Genomic DNA, 17261 nt, shown 5'->3' with positions numbered 1-17261 from the left:
AATGATTTATTTTTTTTACTCCATTTTACCAGTGTCATGAAGTACAATATGTGACGAAAAAACTGTCTCAGAATGGCCTGGATAAGTCAAAGCGTTTTAAAGTTATCACCACATAAAGTGACACTGGTCAGATTTTCAAAAAATGGCGTGGTCCTTAAGGTGAAATAAGGCTGTGTCCTGAAGGGGTTAAAGTCCCGACAGCCGACGTATATATACGTAATGTGGTCGGGAATGGGTTAAAGAGCATTTATCACCAGGATCAAAACAGTTAGGACATAAGTACTCGGTAAATGCCTTAAAATCTCACCTAGGAGGCTCTGCGATTGTGGACCTACTGTCATGTCATCACCACTGTGCATGCTGCTCTTCCACTTCTGAGCCATTATGTTCATGAGAATCAGCTAAAGGGGAGCCCCTCTAACAGTAACACATGACTATGGGGTGCAGTGGGAGCCCTCAGGCTGTGATAGTGGGGGGCAGGACTCCATGTCCATTGACTTTATAAGTCATTGCACTAGATCAGCCTTAAGGAGGGGGGTGAGTGCAGGGCAGTGCGTACTACAAGTCCCAGCAGCTCCCGGACCGTCCTGGTGAACTGGCGATATGTTCTGCGTCTTTAAGGGAGAGTGCGATGACGCAGCGTCTCCTCCCCCCTCCCCGGTGTCCCCCGGCCCACACCTCTCTCTCTCCCGCACTCCTCCTCCGCCGGCCGGAGCTGCGGCAGCATCATGCAGAGCCCCGCAGGTGACAGCGCCCGGCCCGGGCTGCACGCTGGGGGTGGAAGGGGTGCATGCAGCTGACATGAGGGGGTGCGGTGTACTGACATACAGCTGGGAGGGGGGCAAAGTGTGGGTGCTGCTCTACAGGGCTGGGTTTGCACTGTAGATAATGTAGTGGGTGCACGGAGTGCGGTTGCACTGTGGAGGAATGGGGGGCATTTATTTTCACCGGAGGATCAGATGGTGCAGTGTTATACTGGAAGAGGAGGCAGGAGGGGGTGTTGTGTCTGCACTCTGGAGGATTAGGGTGTGCAGGTTGTTGCACTCTGGAGGATTAGGGGGTGCAGGTTGTTACACTCTGGAGGATTAGGGGGTGCAGGTTGTTACACTCTGGAGGATTAGGGGGTGCAGATTGTTACTCTGGAGGATTAGGGGGTGCAGATTGTTGCACTCTGGAGGATTAGGGGGTGCAGATTGTTGCACTCTGGAGGATTAGGGGGTGCAGATTGTTGCACTCTGGAGGATTAGGGGGTGCAGATTGTTGCACTCTGGAGGATTAGGGGGTGCAGATTGTTGCACTCTGGAGGATCAGGGGGTGCAGACTGTTACTTTGGAGGATTAGGGGCTGCAGACTTACTTTGGAGGATTGGGGGCTGCAGATTGTTGCACTCTGGAGGATCAGGGGGTGCAGGTTGTTGCACTCTGGAGGATCAGGGGGTGCAGGTTGTTGCACTCTGGAGGATCAGGGGGTGCAGATTGTTGCACTCTGGAGGATCAGGGGTTGCAGGTTGTTGCACTCTGGAGGATTAGGGGGTGCAGGTTGTTGCACTCTGGAGGATTAGGGGGTGCAGATTGTTGCACTCTGGAGGATTAGGGGGTGCAGATTGTTGCACTCTGGAGGATTAGGGGGTGCAGATTGTTGCACTCTGGAGGATTAGGGGGTGCAGATTGTTACTTTGGAGGATTAGGGGATGCAGATTGTTGCACTCTGGAGGATTAGGGGGTGCAGATTGTTACTTTGGAGGATTAGGGGGTGCAGATTGTTGCACATTGGAGGATTAGGGGGTGCAGGTTGTTGCACATTGGAGGATTAGGGGGTGCAGGTTGTTGCACATTGGAGGATTAGGGGGTGCAGGTTGTTGCACTCTGGAGGATTAGGGGGTGCAGATTGTTGCACATTGGAGGATTAGGGGGTGCAGGTTGTTGCACTCTGGAGGATCAGGGGGTGCAGATTGTTGCACTCTGGAGGATCAGGGGGTGCAGATTGTTGCACTCTGGAGGATCAGGGGGTGCAGGTTGTTGCACTCTGGAGGATCAGGGGGTGCAGGTTGTTGCACTCTGGAGGATTAGGGGGTGCAGGTTGTTGCACTCTGGAGGATTAGGGGGTGCAGATTGTTGCACTCTGGAGGATTAGGGGGTGCAGAGCAGATTGTTGCATTTTGGAATTTTGGGGGATGCATACTGTTTCTCTAGAGGATTGGGGGGTGCAGACTTTCACTGGGGAGGATTGGGGCTGTTGTGTTAGGTAGTCAGTAGTTGATAATTTTTAGTAAACTGGACTGTGTTTGGGGTCATTCAGATGAGTGCGCTGCAATTCTTCCTTGTACTGGTGTGCTAAAAAATTATTATGGCGTCCGTGTGTTGCCTGTTGTTTTTTTGGACCCATCCCCTAGAATAGACAAGTCCTGCGGGAAAATCAGACCTAACAGCGCATGGTACAATTTTCTCTGCGCCGTCTGCCGTTCTGTTTGGAAAATTGGACATGTGAATTGGCCTATTGACTAGAGCAGGTTGATGTTCAGTCCGTGTGCTGTCGGATTGTCATGAATAGCGGACTGTCAGCATTAACCCACTTTGCCCTCCTGCACACGACCGTTTTTTCCCTGTTTACTGGCCGTTTTTTGCGTTCCGTATACGGAACCATTCATTTCAATGGTTCCGCAGAAAAAACGGAATGTACTCTGTATGCATTCCGTTTCCGTTTTTCCGTTCAAAGATAGAACATGTCCTATTATTGCCCGCAAATCACTTTCCGTGGCTCCATTCAAGTCAATGGGTCCGCAAAAAAACAGAACACATACGGAAATGCATCCGTATGTCTTCCGTTTCCATTCCGATTTTTGCTGAACCATCTATTGAAAATGTTATGCCCAGCCCAATTTTATCTATGTAATTACTGTATACTGTATATGCCATACGGAAAAACGGAACAGAAACGGAAACAAAAAAACAGAACAACGTATCCGTGAAAAACGGACCGCAAAACACTGAAAAAGCCATACGGTCGAAGCCATACGGTCGTGTGCAGGAGGCCTTAAAGGGGAACTCCAAGTTCCATCCACATACTTGTTATTGCATTGGCCGTATATATAGAATTCAGTACAGATATATACATAGATCAAAAGTTAATCGACCTCAAGACAAGTGTATGTGACAGTGGAAACATTTTCATTTAGGCCCTTTTCAGACGGACAGCACCCTGACTGAACACGGACAAGGCAATGTGCCAGTTCACATGAGATTTTCTGCATAGACCACCGGTCCGTGCCAAGAAAGCCGCTGCATGGACCATCCTGCTCTGATTTTTCCCACAAGACTCAGTCATTCAGGTGAATGGGTCTGTGAGATAGCAGACGCCATCTTTATGCGGTCCATTTAGAAACTCGTTCGGATTCACAGAGTTTCCAGCCTTGCTTGGTGTATACAGCAGTTCTGTATAATTGGGGGGGCTTTAGAAATGACCCCAGCTGTCTTGGAAGTCCTTAGTGACTGATCTTGCTTTGCATTGTTACGGAGCTGACAACTAGTGTGGCCTGATGTATGATATATTGAAAAATCCAATTATCCAGCATTAAAGTTGAGTTTGATATTGGGGGGCAGCTATTACTGCCGCAACGACCGCAGCTTTCCTGCCACTGCTTGTTTTGTAGACCCTTTGGGGCTTGCTTGGTTGTTGCATTGCTCTCCCATACCCGGTTGTGATTGTAGCCACCATTATGACGGGGGGGGGGGGGTCACTGTGCATTTAATAATGGGAAAGGGGGGGCTGCTTTGGAGACCATTATGCTTCAAGGACAAACTGCACCTTGAATTGTCCCAAAGAACTTGCACTCCTGTCCCCGAGTGTGTACATGGTCCAGCAGTCACGTACCCGCGCCGTTCATTAATACGACCTTTGGATTTGTCATAAAGGTGACTTAGGGCTGTTTATCTCTGATCTATCCGTCCACATATATCCCTCTGCCTTTGCCACTATTCCCTCCGGATGACTGCACTGGCTCTTCCGTGCATTTGCTGTTATTGTGAAGGTCACACCGAGCTGTAGCATTAACACTCTCATGATCCACTGTGACGGCCGCAGGGTTGGGGCATCTGTTCTGTTTGTAAGCCTCCCATCAGACTTGGTTTAATGTGTGGGTGGATCTCCTGGGCCCAGAACACTGCAATTCTGCTGTGTAGTATGAGGGTGTGATCGCTGGATGGGAGAACGCAGGATTTCTGCACAGTCAATTATAGATGCTGTGGGGCTCTGGGTCTGCTGAGTCTCATTGTTATTCCCGGACACAGTTTTAGGGATGTATGGGGAGGGGGGACCGCCTTTTGGGTGGCTCATATCACTAAGGCCCACTGCCTTGTTGCCATCATTTTCCATCATTTCAGTCCTTGAGCCGGGGGTCCTCATCTCTGTCAGCCTCTGAGAACCTGTTGAGGTGATCTCTGTGATGCTGTTGTACGCCGTATTGGGCTCAGAAAGCACCTTCTGCATATAAATGCTCCACAAATCTCAACAAGGGCCCACCTTGAGCGTGAGGGCTTGACATCTTCATACTTCTTTTTTACCCCTTGTAGGAAATTAGACTGGCATGACCCTCAGTTTTGGAGAGCGCACCAGACTATGGGGAAGATAGTTGGGGCCCAACTGGAGCTCACCCCTTTTTACATGAACCCCCCCAAAACATGAGTCTTGTTTTTATGCCAGTTCCGATAAACATGCAAATGGTGTTGCTTAACTTTTTATGGTGTCTTCTTTTGATGTCTATGGATCCCTCAAACCCTACTCCATCTCTGGCCTTGTATTTGGTATTGGACTATTTCGAGCTAGGCCTGTACTTCTACAAAGGAGAAACAACCCTATGGAGGGATTCTGGACTTTGAAGGTCCTTTGCCATCACTTGTAGGGGAGAAGGTTTGCATGATCTCAGGTTTGGTGCCCACAAGGAGGGGGAGCTCGTTCTAGGTTTACTTCATAGGGTACTGGGGCAGAGTTCAGCTGGTGTCCCCTCTATTCTGGCCCCATTGCATCTGCATAGGCAACTCCTAATGGTAGATGTACTCTGTAATGTGTCAGGAAGCTGCCAGTCAGGGTACGTTATGGCATGTGCCATAAGACATTACTGGGTATCTGTGAATGTGTGCCAGGGAGGATGACTGGTTATTGCTGAGCATCTGATGATAGTGGAGCTGCTGCAGCTTGTGCTCTAGATGCTGTGGGTGGAGGAACAGGAAAAGGCTGTATCTGACAGCCTGGGATCCTAATCGAGCATCATCCCTGTTACTGTGGCAACCCTGTGGGATGGAAGAGTGATGGGCTGGATGCCATGTCAGCGTGTGACATCATCCGCCTCCTCCTCCATAGCTCTTGTGTGTGGGGACGGGGTGGTTGGGGTCTTCCCTGCAGGTTTGTGTGAGACTCTTTGTCACAGAGGGAGTGTTGTGTGTGTCGTTTGTGCTGGTTTTATATCCCTCGTCGGTTACTTCCATAGGAAATACACATAATACAGCTGAACGTCTGGCTGCAGAGCACATTGGCATCTTTGTATTACCCAAACTGTGGGGTATATGATAGCAATGTTGTCAGTTTCGGCAGTTCTGCGGGCACAGGTCAGTGCTTAACATTTTTTGCTGTAATTGTGCTAATTTTTTAGATATATTTTTCAATTTATTATACATATTTATATGATTATTTGCAAAAATTCAGTAAATATTGGATTGTTCTCTGTTGCCAGGCTTATGTGACATGGTTCTGATAAGAATAACTGCACTTATATGGAGTAGGCATAGAAGAATACCTGTGTATATGGTTGTAGTTGGGGACCTTGCATGGTGGTGGTAATATTTTTGTCAGGGGGTCAAGGAGGCATTCTGGCCCCAAAGCCTTGTGTTGTGTGGGCTTCTGGCATGAGGATAGTTGTCTGATGCCAGCACTTCAAGTACAGAGGCTGGTGCTAGAACCTCAAAGATCGATTGGGGTTTTGATGCCCAAACCTCAGGTTGGAGGAAGGCTGCTTCTAGGGAGTCAAGAGGGGTGTTTGATGCCAGGACTTTGGGCTAGGGTTCCTGGCAGCATGGCCTACTACAGAACATTAATATTGCCCCTGGCCTCTGAAGTTCTGCTACTGCCTACATTGAGGAATGTGTATCATTTGCTTATGTCACGTATGGATTAAACTTGAGGTCAAAACCTGGTTCAAGACAAAAATTCACATTAAAGAGGCTCTGTCACCAGGACCAACCCTATTAAACGAGACACATAGTCTGGTAGGGTTCATCCAGCTGGGTAAAACGATACTTGTCGTTTTCTTTTTTTTAGGTGCCTGTATTTTGCACTTTCAACTTTATGCAAATGAGACATTGGAGCACCAGGAGGCTGGCTTATACGGTCTGAGCACCTTTCCAGCAACTCCTCCGGTGCTCAATACAGACACATCCATTGTTAAAAACATGCCCCCCTCCCCTTAGATTGGGGACATGAGTCTAGTGGTCATTTCTCGCACCTGCGCCCTGGTTCACTTGCACCGCCCGTGCGTACCACGCCTTTTGCTGCTTGCCGAGCGGAACTCAAACCGTGTAAGCCCACCTCCTGGTGCTCCAATGCCTAATTTGCATAAAAATAAAAGTGTACATCGTGTACAAAAAAAAAAAGGTATAGTTTTACTCAGCTGGATGAACCTTACCAGGCTATATGCCTGGTTTAATATGGTTGATCCTGGTGACGGAACCTCTTTAAAAAACAGAGTTCATGCAGCTCCACCAATTCTGGGGCTCCTTTTTTGCCCTCCAAGGTGGCCGTACTGCTTCTCAGACTGTCTGGTGCACACTGTGCTTCGTTCTTGTCCAGCCCTGCTCTTGGATTGGCCAGCAGGAACTGTTTTGGGCTACCAAATGCACAGTCTGCGCCGGGTAATCTCAGAAGCAGTGTGGCAATCATGGATGACTGAACAGGAGCCCAGGAATTGATGGATCTGCCACTAAAAAGATAAAAAGGAAGTCACCATGTGAGTGAGCTATTCATTTCCCAGTTAAAGTGAATATTTTTTTTTCTTTAACTGGAGGGTCGCTTTAATTCTAGTGTAATAAAATTATATCCTTTATAGCAGGTGCCCTGTGCCGCCCTCTAGTGCCCCCCTGCTGCAGTGCACCTATGTCTGTGCCAGGAGTCAGAAGGTCATCAGTTGGCTCACGCAGGTAATCAATCCTCTCCTGATCAGACCCGTCTTGCCTTCTCCTCTTTAGTATACTTTGTTAAATTCCTCTTTTTGCCCTGTTTTCCCTTCCCAGACGAACCTCGCCTCCAGTGTCCATGAGGGATCCATATGGGACGTCCTCCGTCAGCACTAGCACGTCTGGGTCATATAAAGGAAGTGACAGCAGTCCTGTATCCAGGTCAGTACAGAGGGGCATCTAGAAACCTCAGCCGTCACTTTGAGGTTATGTTGTCCTAAATATCTGATTGAAGGGTTATTCTCATCTCAGACAATGGGGTATGCCCCATATCTGATAGGTGTGGGTCCGACCGCTGGGACCCACACCTACATCGAAAATGGAGCCCTAAAACTGGTGGAGGGCTCACTGCGCATGCGCAGCTGCCTTCCATTCATTTTCTATGGAACGCTGGCTCGGCTATTTCCGTCGGTCCCATAGAAATGAATGGGAGCGGTGGACGATCATGCGCAGTGCGCTCCCATTCACTTCTATGGGGAGCGCGCTTGGTAGTGGTCGGACCTGAGTCCTCCAGCTACGATTTTGCGGGGCTCTGTTCCCGATATTGGTGTGGGTCCCAGCGTATATCCTAGCGATATGCCTCCATTGTCTGAGATGAGACAACCCCTCAACCTGAGAAATAGAATTGGGGCAGATGCTGTAGGGGAAAACTAATTTTTTGTAACTGTATGCAGCATAGCTGTCTTATACTCTAGTTGCATCTAAAGCTGCATTCAGAATTCAGCTGGTTACCTTTTGGATTGGCACTGCTCAGACACACCCCAAACAGCATAGCTGTCTCTCGCCCTCCAGGATCCCCACCGATCACACAATATGAGTCCATGGCACACGCTTAAAAGGGAGTGAGCTTTAGTTGCAGCCACTGCCATTTGTACAGATAAGCCAGTGTGCATGTTTAAAGGGTTTGTGCGACCATTAAATGTTATTTGAATATAATTCAGCATGAAAAAGAGTTTTTTTTGCAAGTTGCTTTCTGTTAAAAACACTCCAGTTGTGAGAGATTCTCTTTACTTCATTATCATAGTGCCACCTGGTGTTTAATCTGTATATTAATGTTCATGTCCTGCTGAGGTGGTCACCAGTCATATCTACTGTGTGAAGCTGTGATAGTTACAGGGAAAAAGCTCCAGCAGAAAGGACGCGCCCCTAAGCTTCCAGCAGAAAAGACGCGCCCCTAAGCTTCCAGCAGAAAAGACGCGCCCCCTAAGCTTCCAGCAGAAAGGACGCGCCCCCTAAGCTTCCAGCAGAAAAGACGCGCCCCCTAAGCTTCCAGCAGAAAAGACGCGCCCCCTAAGCTTCCAGCAGAAAGGACGCGCCCCCTAAGCTTCCAGCAGAAAGGACAGGCCCCCTAAGCTTCCAGCAGAAAGGACAGGCCCCCTAAGCTTCCAGCAGAAAGGACAGGCCCCCTAAGCTTCCAGCAGAAAGGACAGGCCCCCTAAGCTTCCAGCAGAAAGGACAGGCCCCCTAAGCTTCCAGCAGAAAGGACAGGCCCCCTAAGCTTCCAGCAGAAAGGACAGGCCCCCTAAGCTTCCAGCAGAAAGGACAGGCCCCCTAAGCTTCCAGCAGAAAGGACAGGCCCCCTAAGCTTCCAGCAGAAAGGACAGGCCCCCTAAGCTTCCAGCAGAAAGGACAGGCCCCCTAAGCTTCCAGCAGAAAGGACAGGCCCCCTAAGCTTCCAGCAGAAAGGACAGGCCCCCTAAGCTTCCAGCAGAAAGGACAGGCCCCCTAAGCTTCCAGCAGAAAGGACAGGCCCCCTAAGCTTCCAGCAGAAAGGACAGGCCCCCTAAGCTTCCAGCAGAAAGGACAGGCCCCCTAAGCTTCCAGCAGAAAGGACAGGCCCCCTAAGCTTCCAGCAGAAAGGACAGGCCCCCTAAGCTTCCAGCTAAAAGTAAATCTAGCCGAGCAATGAATGCAGAGATTTCTGGATCCATGTGAGGTACAGGGTTTGTTCTAGCTTTGTTACAAAGAGATTATCAGGAACTCTATGATGATTGATTTTCATTTTTTACATCAACCATGACATAACCCCTTTTAATCTGTTCCTGACATAGGGCGTGTCAGTACGCCCTGATTTCCCGATCGTTAAGGACACAGGGCGTACCGGTACGTCCTATGTATTTCCGATCACCGCCGCTCGGTGGGCGGTGATCGGAACCCGGTGCCTGCTCAAATCATTGAACAGGCACCTTGGCTAAATGCGAGGGGGGGTCCTGTGACCCCCCCCCCCCCCACCCGTGTAGGCGATCGCAGCAAACCGCAGGTCAATTCAGACCTGCGGTTTGATGCGTTTCCGGGTTATTCGGACTTGTCGAACTTGTCTGGTGTACCCCAGAGCGTTATGAGCCCGTGATTCCTGATATTGAAGGCCAACCAGGAATCCAGATTTCCACACTGGGCTTCACTAAATATGACTTTTTTAGTCTTTTTTTCAGTGACCACTTTGAAAATCTAATGGTGGAGCAAACAAATCTGTACGCCCAACAGTTCGTTGCTCAACACCCGTGCTCCTTTTTGGCTAGGCCCGGTGGCTGGACGCCGGTCAGTGCAGACGAGATGAGGACATTTTGGGGCCTCGTGCTGCATATGGGCCTAGTCAAGAAACCTAGTGTGAGGCATTACTGGAGTGGGGACATCCTCTACCAGACCCCACTTTACAGTACGGCCATGACACGCTCCCCCCGGTTTGAGGCCATACGGAAATGCCTGCATTATTCAGATAATGCAGCATGTCCCCCCCCCTCAAGGTGATCCTGCCTATGACCGCCTGTACAAAATGGCCGGTCATCGATCACTTTGGGGCCAAATTTGTACAGGCCTATGTACCTGGAAGGGAGGTCGCGGTTAATGAGTCTATCATTGCGTTCAAGGGGAGACTCCTTTTCAGTATGTTCCCTCTAAGCGGGCGAGGTATGGTGTGAAGCTGTACAAACTTTGTGAGAGTACCTCAGGGTACACTTACAAGTTTTGTGTGTACGAGGGGTGAGATTCCCATATTCAACCCCAGAATGTCCCCCCCACTCTGGGTGTTAGCGGGAAACTTGTGTGGGACCTTATGTACCCACTGCTAGATAAGGGTTACCACCTGTACGTGGATAACTTTTATACTAGTATCCCCTTGTTCCAGTCCCTTGCCGCCAGATCCACGTCCGCTTGTGGGACCGTGCGGTAAAAATCAACGCGGCCTCCCTGCCCTCCCCCTCCAGGTACCTATTCCCAGGGGTGAGACCCGTGCCCTTACCACTGGAAACCTGTTGCTGGTCAGATATAAGGACAAGAGGGATGTCCTCCTTACTGTCCACAATTCATGGTAACAGCATCACCCCTGTCCCTGTTTGAGGTTCCGCGGCAACGGTCCTCAAGCCCGATTGTATCGTTGACTACAATCGGTATATGGGAGGAGTTGATCTCTCAGATCAAGTCCTCAAGCCATATAACGCCATGCGCAAAACCCGGGCATGGTACAAAAAAGTTGCGGTCTACTTGGTACAGGTTGCCTTTTACAACTCTTTTGTGCTGACAACAAAGGGACATTCCTTCAGTTCTATGAGGCAGTCCTCAAGGCCCTGATCTTTTCTGACCGGGAAAGAGCAGGCCGGAGTACCTCGGGAACTGAGGCTCCCGGATCGTCCCTGGCCAACACTTTCCAGGTGTGGTCCCCCATACTTGACAGAAGGGGCGTACCAAAAAAGTGCAGAGTGTGTCACAGGAGGGGGATACAGAAGGACACCACCACTCAATGTGACACGTGCCCCGATCATCCGGGCCTCTGCATTATTGGTTGCTTCAGGGAGTACCACACTTCCATGGAGTACTAAATTTATATTCCAATTTAGCCACTGACAATCGGATAAAAAAACTGGTTCTCCGACTTGAGCCACTAAAACAAAAAAAAAAGTTTTTTCAAAAATATTATTTAGTAAAACTAAAATAAAGAAAAAAAACATATTAGGTATTGCCGCGTCAGTAATAATCTGCTCTATAAAAATACCCCTCCCCCTCTAACCCCTCAGATGAACACGGTCCAAAAAATAAAAACGGTGCAAAAAAAAGTTTTTTTTTGTCACCTTACATCACAGAAATTGTAATAGCAAGCGATCAAAAAGTCATATGCCCCCCAAAATAGAGCCAATAAAACTGTCTTCTCATCCTGCAAACAATGAGCCCCTACCTAAGATAATTGGCAAAAAAATAAAAGATTTTTAGACTATGGAGATACTAAAATGTTTTTTTTTTTGTTTATAAAAAGATAATATAGTGTAAAATATATATATATATATATATATATATATATATATATATATATATATTTTTTTTTTTTAAAGTAGACATATTAGGTATCGCCGTGTCCGTAAGAATCTGCTCTATAAAAATACCCCCCCCCCCCCAACCCCTCAGATGAACACGGTAAAAAATAAAAACCAGCCAAAAAAGCCATTTTTGGGCAAATCTTCCATTTAAATTAGTTTTTTTCCAATAACAAAGTAAGGGTTAACAGCCAAACAAAGCTTGATCTTTATTACCCTCATACAGCAGTTTACAGAAACACCCCATATGTGGTCGTAAACTGCTGTATGACCAAACTTCAGGGCGCAGAAGGAAAGGAACGCCGTATGGTTTCTGGAAAGCAGATTTTGATGGCCTTTTTTTGGGGGGGCACCATGTCCCATTTGAAGCCCCCCTGATGCACCCCTAGAGTAAAAACTCCATAAAAGAGACCCCATCTAAGAAACTACACCCCTAAAGGTATCCAAAACTGATTTTACAAACGTCGTTAACCCTTTAGGTGTTCCACAAGAGTTATTGGCAAATGGAGATGAAATTTCAGAATTTTTATTTCTGGTAACCTTGCCTCACAAAAATGTAATATAGATAAACCAAAAATCATATGTACCCTAAAAATAGTCCCAACATAACTGCCACCTTATCCCGTACTTTCCAAAATGGGGTCACTTTTATGGAGTTTCTACTCTAGGGGTGCATCAGGGGGGCTTCAAATGGGACATGGTGTAAATAAACCAGTCCAGCAAAATCTGCCTTCCAAAAACCATACGGCGCACCTTTCCCTCTACGCCCTACTGAGTGCCCGTACAGTAATTTACGGCCACATATGGGGTGTTTCTGAAAACTACAGAATCGGGGCAATAAATATAGCATTTTGTTTGGCTGTTAACCCTTGCTTTGTTACTGGAAAAAATTGATTAAAATTGAAAATTTGCCCAAAAATTGAAATTCTAAAATTTTATCACCATTTGCCAATAACTCTTGTGCAACACCTAAAGGGTCAACAAAGTTTGTAAAATCAGTTTTGAATACCTTGAGGGTGTAGTTTCTAGAATGGGGTAATTTTTGGGTGCTTTCTATTATATAAGCCTCACAAAGTGAGTTCAGACCTGAACTGGTCCCTAAAAAGTGGGTTTTTGAAAATTTCTGAAAAATTTCAAGATTTGCTTCTAAACTGCTAAGCCTTGTAACATCCCCAAAAAATAAAATATCATTCCCAAAGTGATCCAAACATGAAGTAGACCTATTGGGAATGTAAAGTAATAACTATTTTTGTAGGCATTACCATGTATTATAGAAGTAGAGAAATTGAAACTTAGAAATTTGCAATTTTTTACAAATGTTTGGTAAATTTTGGTATTTTTTTATAAATAAAAATACATTTTTTTGACTTCATTTTACCAGTGTCATGAAGTACAATATGTGATGAAAAAACAGTCTCAGAATGGCCTGGATAAGTCAAAGCGTTTTAAAGTTATCACCACTTAAAGTGACACTGGTCAGATTTGCAAAAAATGGCCTGGTCCTTAAGGTGAAATAAGGCTGTGGTACAAAAAGGGGGACACCGCACCGACAGAAGTAACGCGGCTGCTTCACTGTGGGGATCAGTAAGGATCCAGAAGCTCAGAATATGTCATTGATGGTCTAACTATAGGTCTATACCCCCTTGACCATCCTTTTGTACAGACAATGAAATGGTCGGATCTGCGTGATATGTGAACTAACGGGAACATAACAGAAGTGGAAATGTAGCTCTGGATGTGACTAGAGTATAAAACATGTCGCTCAGGATTAGTAAAGCAAACTTGCCTAGCATTGCATGTAGAGTTATAACGATGGTCAAAAGCGACATTTTTTTTCATAATTCTGGCAGGATTTTTGCTCCCATATAACATTTACTCTTTAACATTTTTATTTCACAGGGGTTACTTTGTGGCTTTTTTAAGTCAATAAAATAGTTTTTGTGATACATAATTGACATTTGCTTCTCTTTTAGGCGCTCAAATAAATATAGTCTGTGTAGTGAAAATCATGGGATCAAGCCACCCACCCCTGAACAATACCTCACCCCCCTGCAGCAGAAAGAGGTCTGCATCCGGCACCTGAGAGCAAGGCTAAAAGACATGCAGGACGCTCTGCACGAGAGGTGAGGCCGGATATTTGCTCCCATGCAACATTTACTCCCTAAATGGACCTATGGCCCAAAATCTGTGATCCTTACCACCCTCCAGTTTACAGCAATGTGCTATAATGTCATTTATCCTGCCCTATGATTGCTGAGGTGAGATCACTATGGATCGTCTACTTTGGATACAATTGTAACAAACCTTAGGCATTAAATAATAGGTGAGGATGGTTTCTGCCTCTAAATGTAAATAAGAATGTTCCCATCCACGGACAGAGATCTTGAAAATGGATCTAAGTTGAAGTATATTACAATCATGCAGAACGTTTTATTGTACAGTGATTACCTTTTCTACTCGAGCATTTCTTCTGCACTGATCCTGGGTTCCTATGTGCCAGTTCCATCCAGAGCTGTATTCATAATTCTGTTGGCTTTTTGTATTTAACAGACAATATCTGTTAACACCTTTTATGACTTTTCAGATGAGCTTGTCAGAGATGCAGTGTTGCCATCGGGCAGCAGTAGGTAGAGATGTGCTGCAACCTGAGAGCTAACAGGAAACCAGCACGAGTATGGGTCTAACTTTGGGAATGACTGGAGTGTAAGAAGAAGCTTAAAGGGGGGAAAAGGACTCCAATAGAATTGAATGGACCAGTGGCACACTTTTCCCACCAGCCGCTCCACGGGATACAGGGCCCCGTTCTTTTTCAAATGGGGGTCCCAGCGATAGGACCCCCAATGATCTGATAGTTATTTCCTATATATTCCTATATGTGGATAGGGGATAACTTTCTATAACTGGAATGCCCCTTTAAGGCAGTACTGTATAACTGAAGAAAATATGAAAGGGGTTTTTCAGGAGTACAATATTGATGACCTATCCCCCACTGATCAGGTGTTTGAAAGGGTCTCCTAACCGTGTAACAAGCGCAATGCCATACATTGTATAGTGGCTGTGCTTAGTATTGCAGCACTTGAGTGGGAATGAGCTGCACAAGGGTCATGTGACCAATGAATGTGACATCACTGGCTTAGGAAGAATCCACATCGCTCAATGGAGCGTAGAGGCCTCTTTAAATGGCTGATCAATGTGGTGGTGGTGGGGGGGCAGGGACCAGCCCCCCACCAATCTGATAAAGATGCCCTATCCTGAGAATAGGTCATCATTATTGTAGTCCTGGAAACCCCTTTAAGTTAACATTCTCTGTAGTATAAATTGATCTCGCTGTGTTCTTCCTCTGTAATTTAGAGACACGGAGGTTGATGAGCTGAAGTCTCAGCTGAGCCGGATGCAGGAAGACTGGATAGAAGAGGAGTGTCACCGAGTGGAGGCACAGTTGGCTTTGAAAGCTGCACAACGAGAGATTCAAGAGCTTCGTGAGGTCATGGAAGGCGTGCATGGTCGCCTGGGGGAAGGCGATATGGGGATGCAGAAATACTTTGCGGACATCACTGTTCAAAACCGAAAGCTAGAGACTCTTCTGCAGAACATGGAGCTGGCACATGATGGCACCATACGTGGAACAGAAGGTGGAGGTTCCGCCGGGGATTCACCTGCTCGCTCCCTCACTCGTAGCTCAACATACACAAAACTGAGTGAGCCTCCTGTCGGAGATCGCCACTCTCAGGACACTGGAGATAGCGGGTATGCTGCCCCAGATGACAGCAGTGCCGTGTCCTCTGGCCCAGAGTTCTACCTGGGGGAAGGCCCTTTGTGTCTTACAGTGCAGCCCCCGCCATTGTGTGCAGAAGCGGCTGTCCAGGCCAGCAGCGTCAATGATTGTGGGGTACAGACAGATGAATCAGCGGGCACCCCAGAACCCAACGCAATATTAGACAAACTGCTCAAGTCACAAGCTGCGGCCACCCCCACCACCATGGACCCCAAAGAGCTAGACTGTGCAAACACTGACCCCAGCTGTGTAGTGCTGGTAACAGACAACACTGCCAACACGGAAAATGCAGACGGCGAGAATCCCGATGCTCCTCTTAGTTACTGGAGTCGACATTTTGTTGTGGACCTATTGGCTGTACTGATCCCTGTGGTACCTACCGTAGCCTGGTTATGCCGCGCACAGAGGCGTCAAGGACAGCCTGTATATAACATCAGCTCCTTGATGCGTGGTTGCTGCTCTGTGGCCCTGCACTCAATCCGCAGGATCAGTTGTCGCCCAGTCAGTGCCTCCACCAGCCAGCCCTAAGCCTGGCGGCTTCCAATGGACGCATTACTTAGCACTTTGTAGGACTTTGGGGTGGGGCGTAGTCTTGGAAAGGGTATCATGGAGGTCTGTGGATGGACTGTATGCCAATATATCACTGACTTGTGTCAAACGTCACATACTGTATGCTACGGTAAACTTCCCTGAGAATTGGGTGGGGATGTCTGCTCTTCCAGAGACTGGAGGGGGTGTATTATCCAAGTTGGACTCTGGCATGCATGGTGCACTGTGTGTTGCCGGCGCGGTCTGCTGCAGTCAGTTCTAGAATTGATATGTAAATACGCGGATGCTGCTGATCCAAGTACACAGGTTACCTGTTCATCTACCCCTCCCCATTAACAGATCTCGTCTACCTGCACCAGGTCCTCTAGTGTCTGTATCACCACATGTATATGTACAGGATCCCTCGCCGCTCTAATGTAAACCGTATAGCTGCTTGTGATGATGTGTATGCTAGCAATCCGTATGACCTGGCAGAACGTGTAGGAGCAGTGCGTGGCCACGGAATGTACTGTGTACATATATGTTGTATGTGTGATCTAGTGCTGTGTATACACGTCCTGGGCCGGTCCTGACATTTCTTATTCTAGTGTCTTCACCTTGGTTGGTTCTGACCCCACAATCCATTATCCTTTCCTCGCTGCCTCCATGCCCTGGCTTTGCTGCTTCCGCCCTACTTCTTGTCTTTGCTCATATGATCTTGCAACATGGCTTGGAGCATTGTGCTTAGGAACCAGAGCTATAAACCCCAGAGCATGACCCCATTCAGGAGCATGCTCGACTTCCATCCCTATACCCATAAGGGCGTGCCCTGGGCCAATCTCTGGTGTCCCCTGTCCAGTACCTGCAGCTACCTCCCTTGTGGTTGCACAAGCCCCACACTGTCGAATGAATGCTGAGATTTGTCACTGGACCTCACAACAATCGTGCTGTTACATTGTGGTCTTCAGAACATAAGCTTTTGGTTGGGCAGGAGCTGGCAAGTTGCAGGAACCACTCTGCTCAGCACTGCCGCCACCCTATTTAAGAGTTCTGCTATAGCTAACTTGGTCCTCTGCACTTGAGGGGTACGCTTCCCCTTTATTTAGGTTCCCTCCTCTGTAGGAGCTGTAGTGTGTGTGCTGGTCACTCATTCTGCAGTGTGCTGAATGCCCACTAGGAGGCTCTGAATAGCATTAGTACAGACTCCACAGGGAACGACCTAATATATACAGCACTTAGAAACCTTTTTCTTTGCACTTACCTGATCCCTGGGAGTGAACGACCAATGGCACCCCACCACGTGGTCAAGTTACTCCCACCCTCTAAGCTTTGCGGACAGGAAATTGTTGCTGGTGTTGGATTGAAGTCATAGACGCTATAAATCTATATATACATAGAGAGATCTATATTTTTTGATGTTGCTTGTTTGTTGTC

At 47.5% G+C, this 17261-nt stretch overlaps 1 protein-coding gene across 1 annotated transcript; it reads left to right on the top strand.

The window, feature by feature from the left end:
- Nucleotides 1–714: 714 nt before the first annotated feature.
- Nucleotides 715–17259, top strand: SNPH (syntaphilin). Its single transcript, XM_040435596.1, has 5 exons — nt 715–744; nt 7094–7184; nt 7278–7382; nt 13498–13647; nt 14876–17259. The coding sequence occupies exons 1-5, from the start codon at nt 729–731 to the stop codon at nt 15825–15827; spliced, it is 1314 nt and encodes a 437-aa protein (XP_040291530.1). The 5' UTR covers nt 715–728; the 3' UTR covers nt 15828–17259.
- The last annotated feature ends 2 nt before the right edge of the window (nt 17260–17261 follow it).

Source organism: Bufo bufo, chromosome 6 (genome assembly GCF_905171765.1).
Source record: "Bufo bufo chromosome 6, aBufBuf1.1, whole genome shotgun sequence".
In the NCBI taxonomy this organism is placed as follows: Eukaryota; Metazoa; Chordata; class Amphibia; order Anura; family Bufonidae; genus Bufo; species Bufo bufo.
Note: the sequence above shows the minus strand (reverse complement) of the source record. Positions and strands in the feature narration are given on the sequence as shown.